This window comes from Aquarana catesbeiana, linkage group LG03 (assembly GCF_042186555.1).
Source record: "Aquarana catesbeiana isolate 2022-GZ linkage group LG03, ASM4218655v1, whole genome shotgun sequence".
Lineage (NCBI taxonomy): Eukaryota > Metazoa > Chordata > Amphibia > Anura > Ranidae > Aquarana > Aquarana catesbeiana.
Window position 1 is genome coordinate 415,951,193 of NC_133326.1, and position 16,368 is coordinate 415,967,560.

General features: G+C 43.9%; 1 protein-coding gene across 2 annotated transcripts in view; it reads right to left on the reverse strand.

Moving 5' to 3' along the window:
- The window catches only part of LCP2 (lymphocyte cytosolic protein 2), a 460,964-nt gene that overhangs the window by 31,532 nt on the left and 413,064 nt on the right, over window positions 1-16,368 (reverse strand). For both annotated transcript variants that reach the window (XM_073620738.1, XM_073620739.1), the window contains one exon: window positions 9,595-9,668. In XM_073620738.1, coding sequence (XP_073476839.1) covers window positions 9,595-9,668 — 74 coding nt within the window. The remainder of the gene's footprint in view (window positions 1-9,594; window positions 9,669-16,368) is intronic.

Consider the following 16,368-nt stretch of genomic DNA (forward strand, 5'->3'; position numbering starts at 1 on the left):
GGGGGGCGCTCGCTCGCCCCCCCCAATCCTGGCCTGCCAAGTTGCTTGCTTGGATAAGGGTCTGGTATGGATTTTGGGGGGGGCACGCCAATTTTTTTTTTGGCGTGGAGTTCCCCTTAAAATCTATGTCAGTCCCAAAGGGCCTGGTATGGACTGGGGGGGGACCCATGCCTTTTTTTCTTAATTCTGCCATAGGGTTCCCCTTAACCACTTCAATACACTGTATTATATACTGTACATTGACTGCACTATATACAGTATCTCACAAAAGTGAGTGCAGCCCTATTTTATTATATCTTTTTTTTTTTTTTTTAACAAAAACAGTGGTGCTTTATTGTTGTACAAGATAAATTTGAGTTACAGAATACCATTCAACAGAGTACAATACACAACATATGTAGATTACATATTTTAGGATAAGGAAGACAATATGCAAAGCCCGCAAGCAATACGTAGGGATAATAGTACCATTCTCAACAAGTACCGTCCACCCGCCACCCTCCAAAACCCTCCCTCTTGGGGCTGATGATCGTAATGAACTGAGTGTTCTCTACGAGGCCATCCACGGAGCCCAAACTTTTTCAAACTTCCACGGACAGCCACGGTTTATATATGTAATTTTATACATTGGGATTACTGCCTCAATCTGTGCCTCCCAGGCTGAAAAGGATGGAGGGGAAGAATCTATCCATTTCATGAGTATTTCTTTTTTGGCATAGAAAAGAAGGAAGGAAACTAGCAATTTAAGATGATATGGCCTCTGCTCATCATCATGTATCCCCAGCAACGCCATAGCCGGTAAGAGCGGAATAGAGGTCTGCAGTCTGGAGTTGATTTCACCTACTATCTTAGTCCAAAATAGTGCAATGACTGGGCACTCCCAGAACATATGTATAAATGTGCCTATATGAATTTTGCATTTTGGACACATGGGGTCTCTCTCAGGGAATATGCGATGGAATCTCTGCGGGGTATAGTAGACCCTGTATTATATCTTTTTATGTGACAACACTGAAGAAATTAAAGTAGAGAGTGTTCAGCTTGTATAATGGTGTATATTTGCTGTCCGCTCAAAATAACTCAACAGACAGCCATTAATGTCTAAACTGCTGGCAACAAAAGTGAGTACACCCCTAAGTAAAAATATCCATATCGGGCCCAATTAGCCATTTTCCCTCCCCAGTGTCATGTGAATCGTTAGTGTTACAAGGTCTCAGGTGTGAATGGGGAGCAGGTGTGTTAAATTTGGTGTTATTGCTCTCACTCTCTCATACTGGTCACTGGAATTTCAACATGGCACCTCATGGCAAAGAACTCTCTGAGGATCTAAAAAAAATTATTTTTGCTCTACATAAAGATGGCCTCTTCCATTCCACTTAGAACAGGCCTCGCCATGGTCGACCAAAGAAGTTGAGTGCACATGCTCGGCATCATATCAGGAGGTTGTCTTTGGGAAATATACATATGAGTGCTGCCAGCATTGCTGCAGAGGTTGAAGGGGTGGGGTCAGCCTATCAGTGCTCAGACCATACGCCGCACACTGCATCACATTGGTCTGCATGGCTGTCATCCCAGAAGGAAGCTTCTTCTGGATTACTGGAACCATGTCCTGTGGTCTGATGAGACCAAGATAAACGTATTTGGTTCATATGGTGTCAAGCGTGTGTGGCGGCAACCAGGTAAGGAGTACAAAGACAAGTGTGTCTTGCCTACTGTTGGAAGGCAACATGTAATACTGACATATAATCACACACATAGGTTGGACTTGTGTCTTTTTTCAACCTCACCTACTATGTAACTATGTAACTATGGTTTATTATCATATTTCTGGAGTTTTACTTTAAGTTGAAAGTTGACCCAGCAGGATGTTGAATCAGGCCCCTGACAGGGGGTAAAGGGGAATTAGGGTTCGATTCTGGAGAGGGAGCCTGAGAAATGGCTACCACATCCAAGGAAGGCAGCAGGCGTGCAAATTACCCACTCCCGACTCGAGGAGGTAGTTAAGAAATATAACAATACAGGACTCTTTCGAGGCCCTGTAATTGGAATGAGTACACTTTAAATCCTTTAACGAGGATCTATTGGAGGGCAAGTCTGGTGCCAGTAGCCGTGGTAATTCCAGCTCCAATAGCGTATATTAAAGTTGCTGCAGTTAAAAAGCTCGTAGTTGGATCTTGCAATTGAGCTGGCGGTCCGCCGCAAGGCGAGCTACCACCTGTCCCAGCCCCTGCCTCTCGCCGCCTCCCTGATGCTCTTGACTGAGTGTCCCGAGGGCCCGAAGCGTTTACTTTGAAAAAAGTAGAGTGTTCAAAGCAGGACGGTCGCCTCAATACTTCAGCTAGGAATAAAGCTTGGCTCTAGACCAACTGGTGTGATAAAGATTGGAATGCTTGATTAACACTCTGCAAACAAGCTTCAAAGCTACCAAGATAATTGATGAGGTGGGCTACATAAGATCAAAGGGCCAGCAGTCACTGAAGATGACCCAGGTCACATAGCAACAATATATGGATGAATGCTGCCCCTAGAGGCCAATACAGCAGGACGGACAGAAATATAATATATTAAGAAGGACTGCCTCTTAACTACTTTGAAACCTATATGGGCTGGCAATGGGGCTGGGTCTGGACGGTGTATGAATGCAGTTGACCCAGGGAAAATTGCTCTCTTGCTTCTCTTAGCCTCATGGCTCTCTCTTGCCATTTTGAGCCCCAACATAAGGACCCCAAAACACACCTCCAAGACGACCACTGCCTTGCTAAAGAAGCTGAAGGTAAAGTTGAAGGACTGGCCAAGCATGTCTCCAGACCTAAACCCTCTTGAGCATCTGTGGGGCATCCTCAAATGGAAGGTGGAGTAGTGCAAAGTCTCTAACATCCACCAGCTCTGTGATGTCGTCATGGAGGAGTGGAAGTGGACGACAGTGTCAACCTGTGAAGCTCTGGTGAACTCCATGCCCAAGAGGGTTAAGGCAGTGCTGGAAAATAATGGTGGCCACACAAAATATTGACACTTTGGGCCCAGTTTGGATATTTCCACTTAGGGGTGTACTCACTTTTGTTGCCAGCAGTTTAGACATTAATGGCTGTGTGTTGAGTTTTTTGAAGGGGACAGATTATACAAGCTGTACACTCGCTACTATACATTGCAGCAAAGTGTAATTTCTTCAGTGTTGTCACATGAAAAGATATAATAAAAAAGTCTTCACACCCTTGTTAAAATGTCAGGTTTCTGTGATGTAAAAAAATGAAACAAAGATAAATAATTTCAGAACTTTTTCAACCTTTAATGTGACCTATAAACTGTATAACTCAGTTGAATAACAAACTGAAATTTTTTAGGTGGAGGGAAGTAAAAATAAAAAACTAAAATAATATGGTTGCATAAGTGTGCACATCCTTATGCCCCGTACACACGGTCGGATTTTTCGTCGGAAAATGTGTGATAGGACCTTGTTGTCGGAAATTCCGACCGTGTGTGGGCTCCATCACACATTTTCCATTGGAATTTCCGACACACAAAGTTTGAGAGCTTGCTATAAAATTTTTTCCGACAACAAAATCCGTTGTCGGAAATTCCGATCGTGTGTACACAAATCCGACACACAAAGTGCCACGCATGCTCAGAATAAATTAAGAGAGGAAAGCTATTGGCTACTGCCCCATTTATAGTCCTGATGTACGTGTTTTACGTCGCCGCGTTCAGAACGATCAGCCGTCAACTTTGTGCGACCGTGTGTATGCAAAACAAGTTTGAGCCAACATCCGTCGGAAAAAATCCATGGATTTTGTTGTCGGAATGTCCGATCAATGTCCGACCGTGTGTACGGGGCATAAAACTAATACTTTGTTGAAGCACCTTTTGATTTTTATTACAGCACTCAGTCTTTTTGGGTATGACACATCTTGACTTGGCAATATTTGCCCACTCTTTGCAAAAACAATCCAAATCTGTCAGATTGCAAGGGCATCTCCTGTGCACAGCCCTCTTCAGATCACCCCACAGATTTTCAATCGGATTCAGGGCTGGGCTCTGACTCTGCCATTCCAAAACATTACTCTTCTTCTAGTGAAGCCATTCCTTTGTTGATTTGGATGTATGCTTTGGGTCGTTATGTTGAAAGATGAAGTTCCTCTATATGTTAAGCTTTCTAGCAGAAGCCTGAAGGTTTTGTGTCAATATTGACTGGTATTTGGAACTGTTCATAATTCCCACTACCTTGACTGAGGCCCCTGTTCCAGCTGAAGAAAAACAGCCCCAAAGCATGATGCTGCCACTACCATGCTTCACTGTGGGCATGGTGTTCTTTTGGGGATGTGCAGTGTTGTTTTTGCGCCAAACATATCTTTTGGAATTATGGCCAAAAAGTTCAACCTTGGTTTCATCAGCCCATAACACATTTTCCCACATGCTTTTGGAAGACTTCAGATGTGTTTTGGCAAAATTTAGCTGGGTTTGGATGTTTTTCTTCATAAGGAAAGGCTTCCATCTTGCCACTCTACCCTATAGCCCAGACATATGAAGAACACTGGAGATTGTTGTCACATGTACCACACAGACAGTACTTGCCAGATATTCCAACAGCTATTTTAATGTTGCTGTAGGCCTCTTGGCAGCCCCCTGACCAATTTTCTTCTTGTCTTTTCATCAATTTTGGAGGGACGTCCAGTTCTTGGTAATGTCACTGTTGTGCCATATTTTCTCCACTTGATGATGACTGTCTTCATCGTGTTCCATGTTATATCTAATGCCTTGGAAATTCTTTTGTATCCTTCTCCTGACTGATACCTTTTAACAATGAGATCCCTCTGATGCTTTGGAAGCTCTCTGTGGACCATGGCTTTTGCTGTAGGATGCGACTAAGAAACAGCTGAACTTTATTTGGGGTTAATCAGAGGCACTTTAAATATATAGGTGTGTGCTGATTCCTATTTAACATGAATTTGAATGTGATTGCTTAATTCTGAACACAGCTTCATCCCCAAGTTATAAGCGGGTGTGAACACTTATGCAACAGCATTATTTTAGTTTTTTTTTATTTCTACTTCCCCCCTAAAATAATTCTGTTTGTTTTTCAACTGAGTTAAACAGTTTATAGGTCACATTAAACGTGGAAAAAGTTCTGAAATGATTTATCTTTGTCTCGTTTTTTTTACATCACAGAAACTTGACATTTTACCTGGGGTGTGTAGACTTTTTATATTCACTTGTAGCGCCCTAGGGTTTAGTCAGGGAGCTCCTCGCCAGGTTCCTTGTCAGGAGTAGCTACTGTAGTTAATTATTATTAGGGACCCATTGACTTCCCCCTAATGCCTCGTACACACGGTCGGACTTTCCGACGGGAAATGTTTGATGTGAGCTTGTTGTCAGTGTGTATGCTCCATCGAACATTTGCTGTAGGAATTTCCGGCCACAAATGTTTGAGAGCAGGTTCTCAAATTTTCCACCAACTTCACTTTGTTGTCGGAAATTCTGATCGTGTGTACACAAGTCCGTCGCACAAAAGTTCACGCATGCTTGGATTCAAGCAGAAGGAGCCCCACTGGCTATTGAACTTCCTTTTTCTTGGCTCATCGTACGTCTTGTACGTTACCGCATTCTCACGCTCGGAATTTTGGGCCAACATTTGTGTGACCGTGTGTATGCAAGACAACTTTGAGAAAGTCTGATCGTGTGTACGGGGCATTAGTTTGGCCTGGTTGTACTTTCCTCTTCTACCACCAGGTGGCTGGGCACTTGGAGGTATTAGATTGAAAAGGACGACTCAAGGTCAGGTTATGGGTATATGGGCTATCTCAGCCAATGGGCAGGGTTTTTGTTTCTTGGGCAGGGGAGGATGTGGAGCCCTGGGGTTTAGTCAGGGAGCTCCTCGCCAGATTCCTTGTCAGGAGTAGCTACTGTAGTTATTACTGATCCATTGACTTCTCCCTAAGTTTGGCCTGGTTGTACTTTCCTCTTCTACCACCAGATATTAGATTGAGAAGGACAACTCAAGGTCAGGTTATGGGTATATGGGGTATCTCAGCCAATGGGCAGGGATTTTGTTGAATCCCTTGGCCTGCTGGAAGAGCCTATATATTAAGGAGAGGTCAGGTGATCCAGGTTCTTGCGTGCCACCCAGACTGCCATCTGGGTGGACGGGTGTTGTCTGCCCCAGGGCGGCTAGGCCGGAAATTGTGCCTATCCTGGAGGCATCAGCATGCCAGGCTGTGTGAGGGCCTATCCAGAAGTAAGAGGGCAGCGCAGGGTTGGGACTGTGACTTGCAGTCCAACCAAAAGTGACGGTTCTGCCGGCCAGAGAACCTGTCGTGGTCAGAGGTAGAAGGGAAGTTGTTGCCACTAAGGGACCAATCACCTTTACCAAGGACCACAGTGAGTAACTGAAGCAAGTACCGAAGCAGTATTCTCACCGAATGGGCACAGTGGAGAATTGGGAAACTTCAGGCGGTGATCAACCAGTGGAGGTGACGCTTGCAGAGCAGCCTTGTGTGCCAAGCTAGGGACCCAGTCAGTCAACAGGGGTGAAGCTTGAAGGTATCCAAAGTGCCAAGCTAGGGACACAGCAGGGAAGCATGCGTGACGCTTGAGGGAGATACCACCGCAAAGGCTTTGTGGAGCTCACAGGATTCAGAGTCAGGGACTCAGAGGGTCTCGTGAGAGAACGGGAGCTCAAGGGGCTGAAGAACTACAGAGAAGTTGTAGTGCAGCTGAGAGAACTGTTACTTTGAGTTAGAAATTGTTTAAGTACTGTTACCATAGGAGACAGCAATCCTGCACGTGCAGAAGTGGCACCTTGCTGGGGTCTTTCCCTGTGCGGCTGTCCTCCTGTTGAAGTCTCGGATTTTGCCATTTGAAATTGCAACTACTTAAGGGTGTCCTGGCCCTAACCCTCTTTCCCTTGCAAAATATAAAAAAGGACTGTCAAAGAAATAAAACCTCTTTTACATCCAAGAAGTGTCTGGCGCCCAATGACTTTTACCACCTTTGCACCCACTATGCCTCACAACACAACACAACACATATTGAAGGATGTCAGCTATCTTTGGCCTTGAAGGTTCTCATTAGGCTGGAAGACGTCAGAGATTCTGCTACACACTGGGGGTTATTTATGAAAGGCAAATCCACTTTGCACTACAAGTGCAAAGTGCACTTGAAATTGCACTGAAAGTGCACTTGGAAGTGCAGTTGCTGTAAATCTGAGGTGTAGATCTGAAATGAGGGGAAGCGCTGCTGATTTTATCATCCAATCATGTGCAAGCTAAAATGCTGGGGTTTTTTTTCTTGCCCTCGGATCTACAGCGACTGCACTTCCAAGTGCACTTTGCACTTGTAGTGCAAAGTGGATTTGCCTTTTGTAAATAACCCCCACTGTGTATATATTTATTTAAGGTACTTATATAGCGCCGTCTATTTACGCAGCGCTTTACATATACATTGTACATTTACATCAGTCCCTGCCCTCAAGGAGTTTACAATCTAAGGTCCCTAACTCACATTCATATACTAGGGCCAATTTAGACAGAAGCCAATTAACCTACCAGCATGTCTTTGGAGTGTCGGAGGAAACCGGAGTATCCGGTATATGTATGTATATGTGTATGTGTGTATATATATATATATATATATATATATATATATATATATATATATATATATATATATATATATATATATAAATAAAATAAACACACATATGTATAAAATAAAACCCCAAAATATATTTTGATAAATATTGATTGATCTCTGTGAGGAAAATGTGAAAGCATATAATATCAGTCGTATCAAACTAATGAATCATTAAAGCGGCGCTCTGACCAAAAGGGGAAGCTCCGCTTGTTTGCCTCCTCGTCCCCTCTGCTGCCACATTTGGCACCTTTTGGGGGAGCGGGTACCTGGTTTTGACAGGTACCCACTCCCACATCTGGCTAATCTCGCCGTGGCCCCTTCCTCCTTCCCCTGCCACCGGGCCATTCACAAAGCACAGCATGCTCTGCGCATGCACAGTAGGAAACTAGCTGTGAAGCTGCAAGGCTTCACTGCTGGTTTCCTTTAGGGGAGATGGCTGTGGCAGCGGCAGCGCCCAACAGCCGATTGAAAAACACGACTGGAAAGGACACGGCTGGATTAGTGGACAGGTAAGAGTCCTAATATTAAAAGTCAGCAGCTACAGTATTTGTAGCTGCTGACTTTTATTTTTTTCTACAGGAGCCTGGATCTCTGCTTTAATATGATGAAAAAAAATAATGTTTTGCCTGCGCTGTGTGTAAGGTGCTAAGCGGTCAATGAGGTGTTTTGAAATGTTCATCAGCAGAGGCAGAGTCATGGGTGGTCATATCCCCTGGGGGGATGAGTTCATACGTTTTCCTTCTGGGGATTACAGGTACTCATTAATTTGCAATAGGGAAAGGGGAGATTATCAGTATGGTAAGTGGGGAGGGTTATTTATGGATGGTGACCAAAAACCAATAGGTTACTGAAATTCTTGTTAGACAGAATACAACTTTGGAAGTAATGTAATGTATTGTATGCTTTTGTTTCTGAGAATGTGTGGTCTTGGTCACACTGATCCCTTCGGATCAGAGGCATAAGTAAAACCTTCTGGGCCCTGACCGAACCCCTCCCTTCTCCCACAGTGGCAGATGCCAGGGCCCAGTCGCAAGTGTGACCTTTGTGACCCTGGTAGTTCCTTGTTTGTGTGCAAACAGTCAGCGGGGAGGGGGCGATCGCCAGTGCAGGACCCCGGGCACCCCGCAAGAGAGGGGGGGCAGGTGTATTTGTTACCCACGCTAGCTTACCCTGTTAGGCAAGTAACCAGAGCCTTTGTTCCATGTGCTTTATGCTGGTGCCAGCCCTGGGCCAAGTGTGACCTTTGTGATCCTGGTAGTTCCGCCACTGCTTCTGATATTTTTGCATGAACTGTTGTAATCGGCTCTCGAAAGCTGTGTACTAACGAATAGATTATCGGACAATTGTTCCAATTTTTTTTTTGTCCAATTTTCTCATCCTGTGTATAGACCTTTAGACTGCCCTGTAACAAATGCTATACTACAGACTATACCGTTAGAGAATGTTTACAAATGGTATTAAGATTGACAGTTATGTGAGAGTGTATACTAAAAGGATAATTGTCCCAATAAAAGATGACATGTAACGACATTATCAGGAACCAATTAGAGTGGGAACCCAAGCTGTCAGTGACAGCCAGGATAAAGAGTCAGCAACCAAGAAAAAATGTAGCTACTGGCTCTCAAAGTGGATGATATTTATTAACATATCCCCAGCACAGGAATCATGCTGGGGAACATTAATAAACAGATTTAAATATTGACCAGAAAGGTAATAAAAAAAACTTCAAATATTGGACAATGTTGGAAAACTTTAAAATAAATCTATTCTCAATGTTGTACAATAAACTGGAGCTTATTTGCCATGCATTTCCTATGTAGTTACATGTGTTTACCATGCATACATATTGACTTGAGGAAAATACCCAAAACATAAACCAATATCAATTTAGCCCTATTCAAATTCAAAACACACTGTACATTCATCCTTATTCTGTCTTAATTTTTATAAAATATTTTCTAGTCTTACATCATTTCGTTGTGAATTATTAAAAGGATTTGGAGCTGGTGGTCTGGTGTTGCCTTCAGGAGGTGGCTTGTAGGCTGTAAAAAAAAATGTAGATAAAAAGATTACAAAAAATACTATTGGTGTGTCCTGCTGCTTAAAGTAAATGTAAACCCTCACATATACCCAGTGAAGTGAACAGCCTCAGATGATACACAGGGTTAAAACAAATCTCCCTACAAACGTTTTACATGTATATCCTCTGTCTTCACATTTATATACTGTTTAGAAAGTGCTCTTCGTGTTAGGAGATATTCTCTTCCTGTTTAACACGGAGCTTGCCTGCAATTTATAGCTCCCTCCTCGACACAAAACTTAGGCTGCTTTTATCTCATGTGAAAGAGAACTAGTCAGGAGTTATCAGGCTGATAACAGAAGAACAGAGCAGGAGACAACTACTGGCCTCAGTGCTTTGAAGAGAGATAAGAAAACACTACAGATATATGTGCCCAGCTCAAATTTCATGAATCGTGTTTACATCCACTTTAAGGTATTACTTCATAGGTAACAAGAAGCAGACTTTATTCTCTACATGGAAAAAGTCAACGTAATGCATTTTGGTGGGTTATTATGCATTTCTGTACCATCAAACATTACTATAGCTCACACTATAATTTAGCTCTTAAAATGGTATTAAAACGCGCTAAAACATGTAAAACATGCTGACAGTCTGTTCTGTCATAAATGATTCCCTCTGCCTGTCAGCTGTCATGTACACTGAGCCTGGTACATTCAGCAGCTAAGTGTACATTTATGGCTCGCAATCTGTGACGTGGTGATGAAACTTTCATGCACATATGCAGGAGTGGTGTCATCACGAACTGGCCATTCAAATGGCTGAACAGACAGAACCCAAAAAGAAAGCTGAGCAAGGATGGAAACGTTTGGGACCAGCAGGATCACTAACAGCGTGCACTAGAAGGGCACTGTTTGACAGGTATATTTGTTATAATATGTTCTAAAATTTGGTGCATACTAGCACAATTTGGCGTACACACCCATAAAAAATGTAGCAGAGTTTAATACTGTGTGAACTAAGGGGGTATAAAGTGTGTGTATATAGTATAGAGTTTAATACCGCTTTAAAAAGCTCTCCCTATTTCGGATGTGCAGAGGCAGTTGGACGTTTTTTTCAACTGCCCCTGAACTCATTAATTGTTATCCTACGTGACCATGTACACAGTTTTGTTTACAGTCGTTTTTAGGCAGTTGCGTTTAACAGCCTTTCTTTGAAGGCAAAAAAATGAGTTCAGATGCCAAAGATTTCCACGTTTCAGATGCCAAACGCCGCTAAATGCGGCTAAACGTGGTACCGGCTTTAGCCGCGTTTTCGTCCATAAGCTTTTTTAAAGGTGTCCTATTTTTTTTACATTAAAAATTAAAAAAATGATGGCAAATGATGAAAAACCATTAAAATAATATTTTAAAAACTTGTAATTGCTTGCAATGATTCATAGACTATTTATATACCCTAATGAGCCCTTGATCCAATCCAATACTCCACTAGCATTGCTGTTATCCGAAGTATGATTGGAATTTGACCCATATGTTGTTAGATTTGAACAAGCAACGTGTGGCATGTGACATGGCAAGTGGACAATCCACAACTTGTGGCAGGTGACGTGGCAAGTGGACAAACTGCAATTTGTGGCAGGTGACGTGGCAAGTGGACAATCCACAACTTGTGGCAGGTGACGTGACAAGTGACAATCCGCAACGTGTGGCAAGTGACGTGGCAAGTGGACAATCTGCAATGTGTGGCAGGTGACGTGGCAAGTGGGCAATCTGCAACTTGTGGCAGGTGATGTGGCAAATGACAATCCGCAACTTGTGGCAGGTGACGTGGCAAGTGGACAACCTGCAACGTGTGGCAGGTGACGTGGCAAATGACAATCCGCAACTTGTGGCAGGTGACGTAGCAAATGACAATCCGCAACTTGTGGCAGGTGATGTGGCAAGTGACAATCCACAACTTGTGGCAGGTGACGGGCAAGTGGACAATCACAAAAGAGCCAACTTCCCTAAACTACAAACCTTGCTAAAAGGCATAAATTGGGATAAAATATTAGGAACAAAGAATACGGAGGAGAGATGGGTTTGCTTTAAGAGCATATTAAATAAGGGCATTAGCCAATGTATCCCATTGGGCAATAAATTTAAAAGAGAGGTGGTCTCAGCGGGGAGCATTGATAGCTTCAAGAAACTATTAGATAATCACCTGAATGACCGCAACATACAGGGATATACAATGTAATACTGACACATAATCACACACATAGGTTGGACTTGATGGACTTGTGTCTTGTTTCAACCTCACCTACTATGTAAATATGTAACTATGTAATCCACAACTTGTGGCAGGTGATGTGCCAAATGACAATCCACAACTTGTGACAGGTGACGTGACAAGTGAACAATCCACAATTTGTGGCAGGTGACGTGACAAGTGGACAATCCGCAACTTGTGGCAGTTGACGTGGCAAGTGACAATCCACAACTTGTGGCAAGTGAACAATTCACAACTTGTGGCAGGTGACGTGGCAAATGACAATCCGCAACTTGTGGCAGGTGACGTGGCAAGTGGACAATCCGCAACGTGTGGCAAGTGACAATCCGTAACTTGTGGCAGGTGACGTGGCAAGTGGACAATCCGTAACTTGTGGCAGGCAATGTGGCAAGTGACACACTAAATACAAGTACATTGCTGCTCTCTCAGCTGCTGCTACTCACTCGGGTCTCACAAAATGGCTGAAATAGTTAAATAATACTGTTTTTTGAGCTTGGGGAGGGTCTTATGTTATCTTAACTAAACGCTTCTAGACGCAAACGCGGCTAAACGCGGCATGCAAACGCGGCTAAACGGGCGTTTTAAACACATGTTTCAAGGTGTAAAAAAAAATCGTTCAGAGGACTTTGCCTCAGTGTCCCATGTACATGGAGCCTAATGCCCTGTACACACGATTGGACTTTCCGACGGAAAATGTGCGATCGGAGCTTGTTGTCGGAAATTCCGACCGTGTGTAGGCTCCATCAGACTTTTTCCATCAGAATTTCTGACACACAAAGTTTGAGAGCTGGATCTAAAATTTTCCGACAACAAAATCCGTTTGCGGAAATTCCGATCGTGTGTAGACAATTCCGACGCACAAAGTGCCATGCATGCTCAGAATCAAGCAAAAGAGCCGCACTGGCTATTGAACTTCATTTTTCTCGGCTCGTCGTACGTGTTGTACGTCACCGCGTTCTTGACGTTCGGAATTTTTGACCAACTTTGTGTGACCATGTGTATGCAAGACAAGTTTGAGCCAACATCCGTCGGAAAAAATCTGTCGGAATGTCCGATCGTGTGTACAGGGCATAAGAGTTTATTCAATGTAACCATTTTTTATTTATTTCAAATATTTACTGTATATAGCCAACAATTCATGCAGTGCATATTTATAGATTTACATACAGTATACATACATTTGCATTAGTCCCTGCCCTCAAGGAGCTTACAATCTAAGGTCTCTAATGCCGCGTACACACGATCGGACTTTACGGCATACTTGGTCCGGCGTACCGGATTTCATCAGACAATTCGATCGTGTGTGGGCTCCAGCAGACTTTGTTTTCTCAAAAGTTTGACGGACTTAGATTTGAAACATGTTTCAAATCTGTCCGATGGACTCGAGTCCGGTCGAAAAGTCCGCTCGTCTGTATGCTAGTCCGACGGACAAAAACCGACGCTAGGGCAGCTATTGGCTACTGGCTATGAACTTCCTTGTTTTAGTCCGGTCGTACGTCATCACGTACGAATCTGACTTTGGTTGATCGTGTGTAGGCAAGTCCGTTCATTCGGAAAGTCCGTCAAAAAGTCCGCCAGACAAAGTCTGCCGTAAAGTCCGCTCGTGTGTACGCGGCATAACTCACATACTAAGGTCAATTTAGACAGGAGCCAATTAACCCACCGGCCTGTCATTGGAGTGTGGGAGTACCCAGAGGAAACCCATGCAGGCACAGGTAGAACATGCAAACTCAAGGTAGGTAGTGCCATGGCTGGGACTCGAACTGATGACCTCAATGCTGGCAGGCGGAAGTGCTTACCACTTAGGCACTGTGCGGCCAGAACAAACATTCTACTTTGAAAAGCAACCTTAACTAAAGCAGGAGCAGGAGATAAGGATGCCGAAAGCTGTGTGATCAGTGAGCGGGAGCAGGAGGAGAGGATGCCTAGGGCTGTGTGACCAGCAAGCAGGAGGAGAGGATGCCAAAGGTCATGTGATCAGTGAGCGGGAGCAAGAGGAAAGGACACTGAGGGCCATGTGATCAGTGAGTGGGAGCAGGAGGGGAGGACACCAAGGGTCTTGTGATCAGTGAGTAAAATCAGGACGAAAGGATGCCGGGCATGTGTGATCAGTGAGCAGGAGATCCTAAACACTTAGGAAAACAACTATTGCTCATAATAGAATAAAGTTAGGAAGGAAGATTAACATCAATTATATAATATAGAATTCCAAATTTTACCTGGAATATCCTTATTACGTTAGCGGATAACATGTCCATTGGGAATGGTGATGCACATCCTGTTCCATGTATACATTCCTCAAAAAACTGTTCATGGGCAAAAACTGCTGCACAAAATGTGAGCAAGTTGTTTCATTAGCAACCCAGACCCTGAATCTAAGGAAGCAACTGGCAAAACTGAAGCACTGGCAACCTGAAAGGGAGTTTGGACTGTACCTCTCAGGTGTTGGCAGTGGACAGTATAGAGGAGGGTGGAGACATGGAGGTGCAGGCACCAGAGGAGGGTAGTTGTGTGACACCTAGAAGATGATGTAAAGGGAAAAGCACTAGAGAGGCCAGTCCTGAGCTGCCACATCCCTAAAATTATTCCTGGTTGTGTAATGTTGGGCATATCAGTTCAGGAGCGGCATTGCTGGAGCAGAGTGACTCCCCTAACTGCCAGGGGAACAACTCCTGCAGCAAGGATGGGAGCAAGGTTTCAGAGCAGGGTAGACAGATGCTAGTGGTAGGGGATACAATTATTAGAAAGACAGTTAAGGCAATCTGTCACAAATGGAGTGATCGCGGCATAGTATGTTGTTTATCAGGTTCTTAAGTCAGGCACATCACAGATCGGATGGACAGATTGTTGGGAGGGGCTGGGGAGGACTTATCTGTCAGGGTACCAGGGCTTTTTTTCTCGGAGAATAGGTGCAGGAACTCCCCCCGTCTGAGTCACCCCTTGTCTCTGCCCCTACCCACCTCTGACCACCATCCCTTGATTCCACCCCCTACCCACCTACCAGTACTGCCCCTTTTAGAGAATACAGAACCAAGTGTCATTTTGTGGTGCTAAATCATTTGTATGAAACATGTTAAAGATAAGAAGAAAAGCAGTAAAATAGATCCCCTGCAGCCGGGAACAATAGAATCCCAGCAATAGATCCCCACACAACAATAGACTCCCCCAGCAACAATGGACTCCACCCCAACAATAGATTCCCTGCAGCAACCGTGAACCACCCACAACAAAATATCACAACAGATCTCCCAGCAGCCAGCGTCAATAGATCCTCCAGCGGCCAGTAAAAATAGACCTCTCCCTCAACAGATGATCCTTTCCAGCAACATAAGACCCCCCAGAAACAAAAGATTCCCCATCAGTAACAATAGACACTCACACAAAATCAGATCCCCACCAGTGACAATAGATTCCCCAGCAGCCAACATCAATAGACTCTCCAGCACACCCCACACTCCATGCTATTACATACATTCAGTGCTGGAGGTGCCGGAACTGCGTTCCCCCGCGTTCCTGCTGAAAAAAAGCCCTGCATGGTACACATTGGTACCAATGACAAATTTAGAGGAAGATGGACTGTCTTAAAACATTTTTTCAGAGACTTGGGTCCAATATTTAAGAAAAGGAATTTCAAGAAATAACACTCATACTTTTATCCACACCAGAGAGGCAGCAGGAGCTTAGGGAATTTAAAAAACTGGGTTGACTTTTTAGTTAGTTGTCGGCTCTATAGCAGGGGCAAACTGCACCTAAATGGGGAGGATGCAGCGCTGTTGGGGAAGAAGATGGCCAAAAGGTTGGAGGAACTTTTAAACTAGGTGGTGGGGGGGATCAGAGAAGGCTATAGCTGGAGGTGAGCAAAGGTCAGAGGGTGCTACCAGAGACAACAATGGTATAACTAGGGTACATAAAACCAAAGCACGTATAGTTATGTAGTTAGTGCAGTTGAAAAGAAAACACACACACACACACAAATAGAAAACCTCCATATATAGTACCCTATACCCACAGTTCATCCAAAAAGCATAACAAAAAACCCCAATAAAGCATGATCCAATTTTTTCCAGTGGGGCCAAAAATCTCCTCCTGATCCCCCATGAGGCAATTCGATTTTCCATGGATCAATTACCCCTGTCGTTATTACCAGTAAATATTAATATTCAATTATATTTTGTGCATTTAAGAATGCATCCAGCTCTTTTTAAAAACAATCTGCTGAGCTGGCCAGAACCAGTTCATGAGGGAGTCTATTCCACATTTCCACATAAGCCTTTCCTTATATGAAGGTTAAATCTCCTTTCCTTCACTTCACTTCCGGTTCTGGTGTGTGTGATGGCGCCACATCCGGTACCGTCCAGATGTGTTCCTTCAAACAAACGTTATCAAAGAGGTGCTTCTTGATAAAGTCTGTGCAACGAAACGCGTCAGTCTATACCGGATGTGACACCATC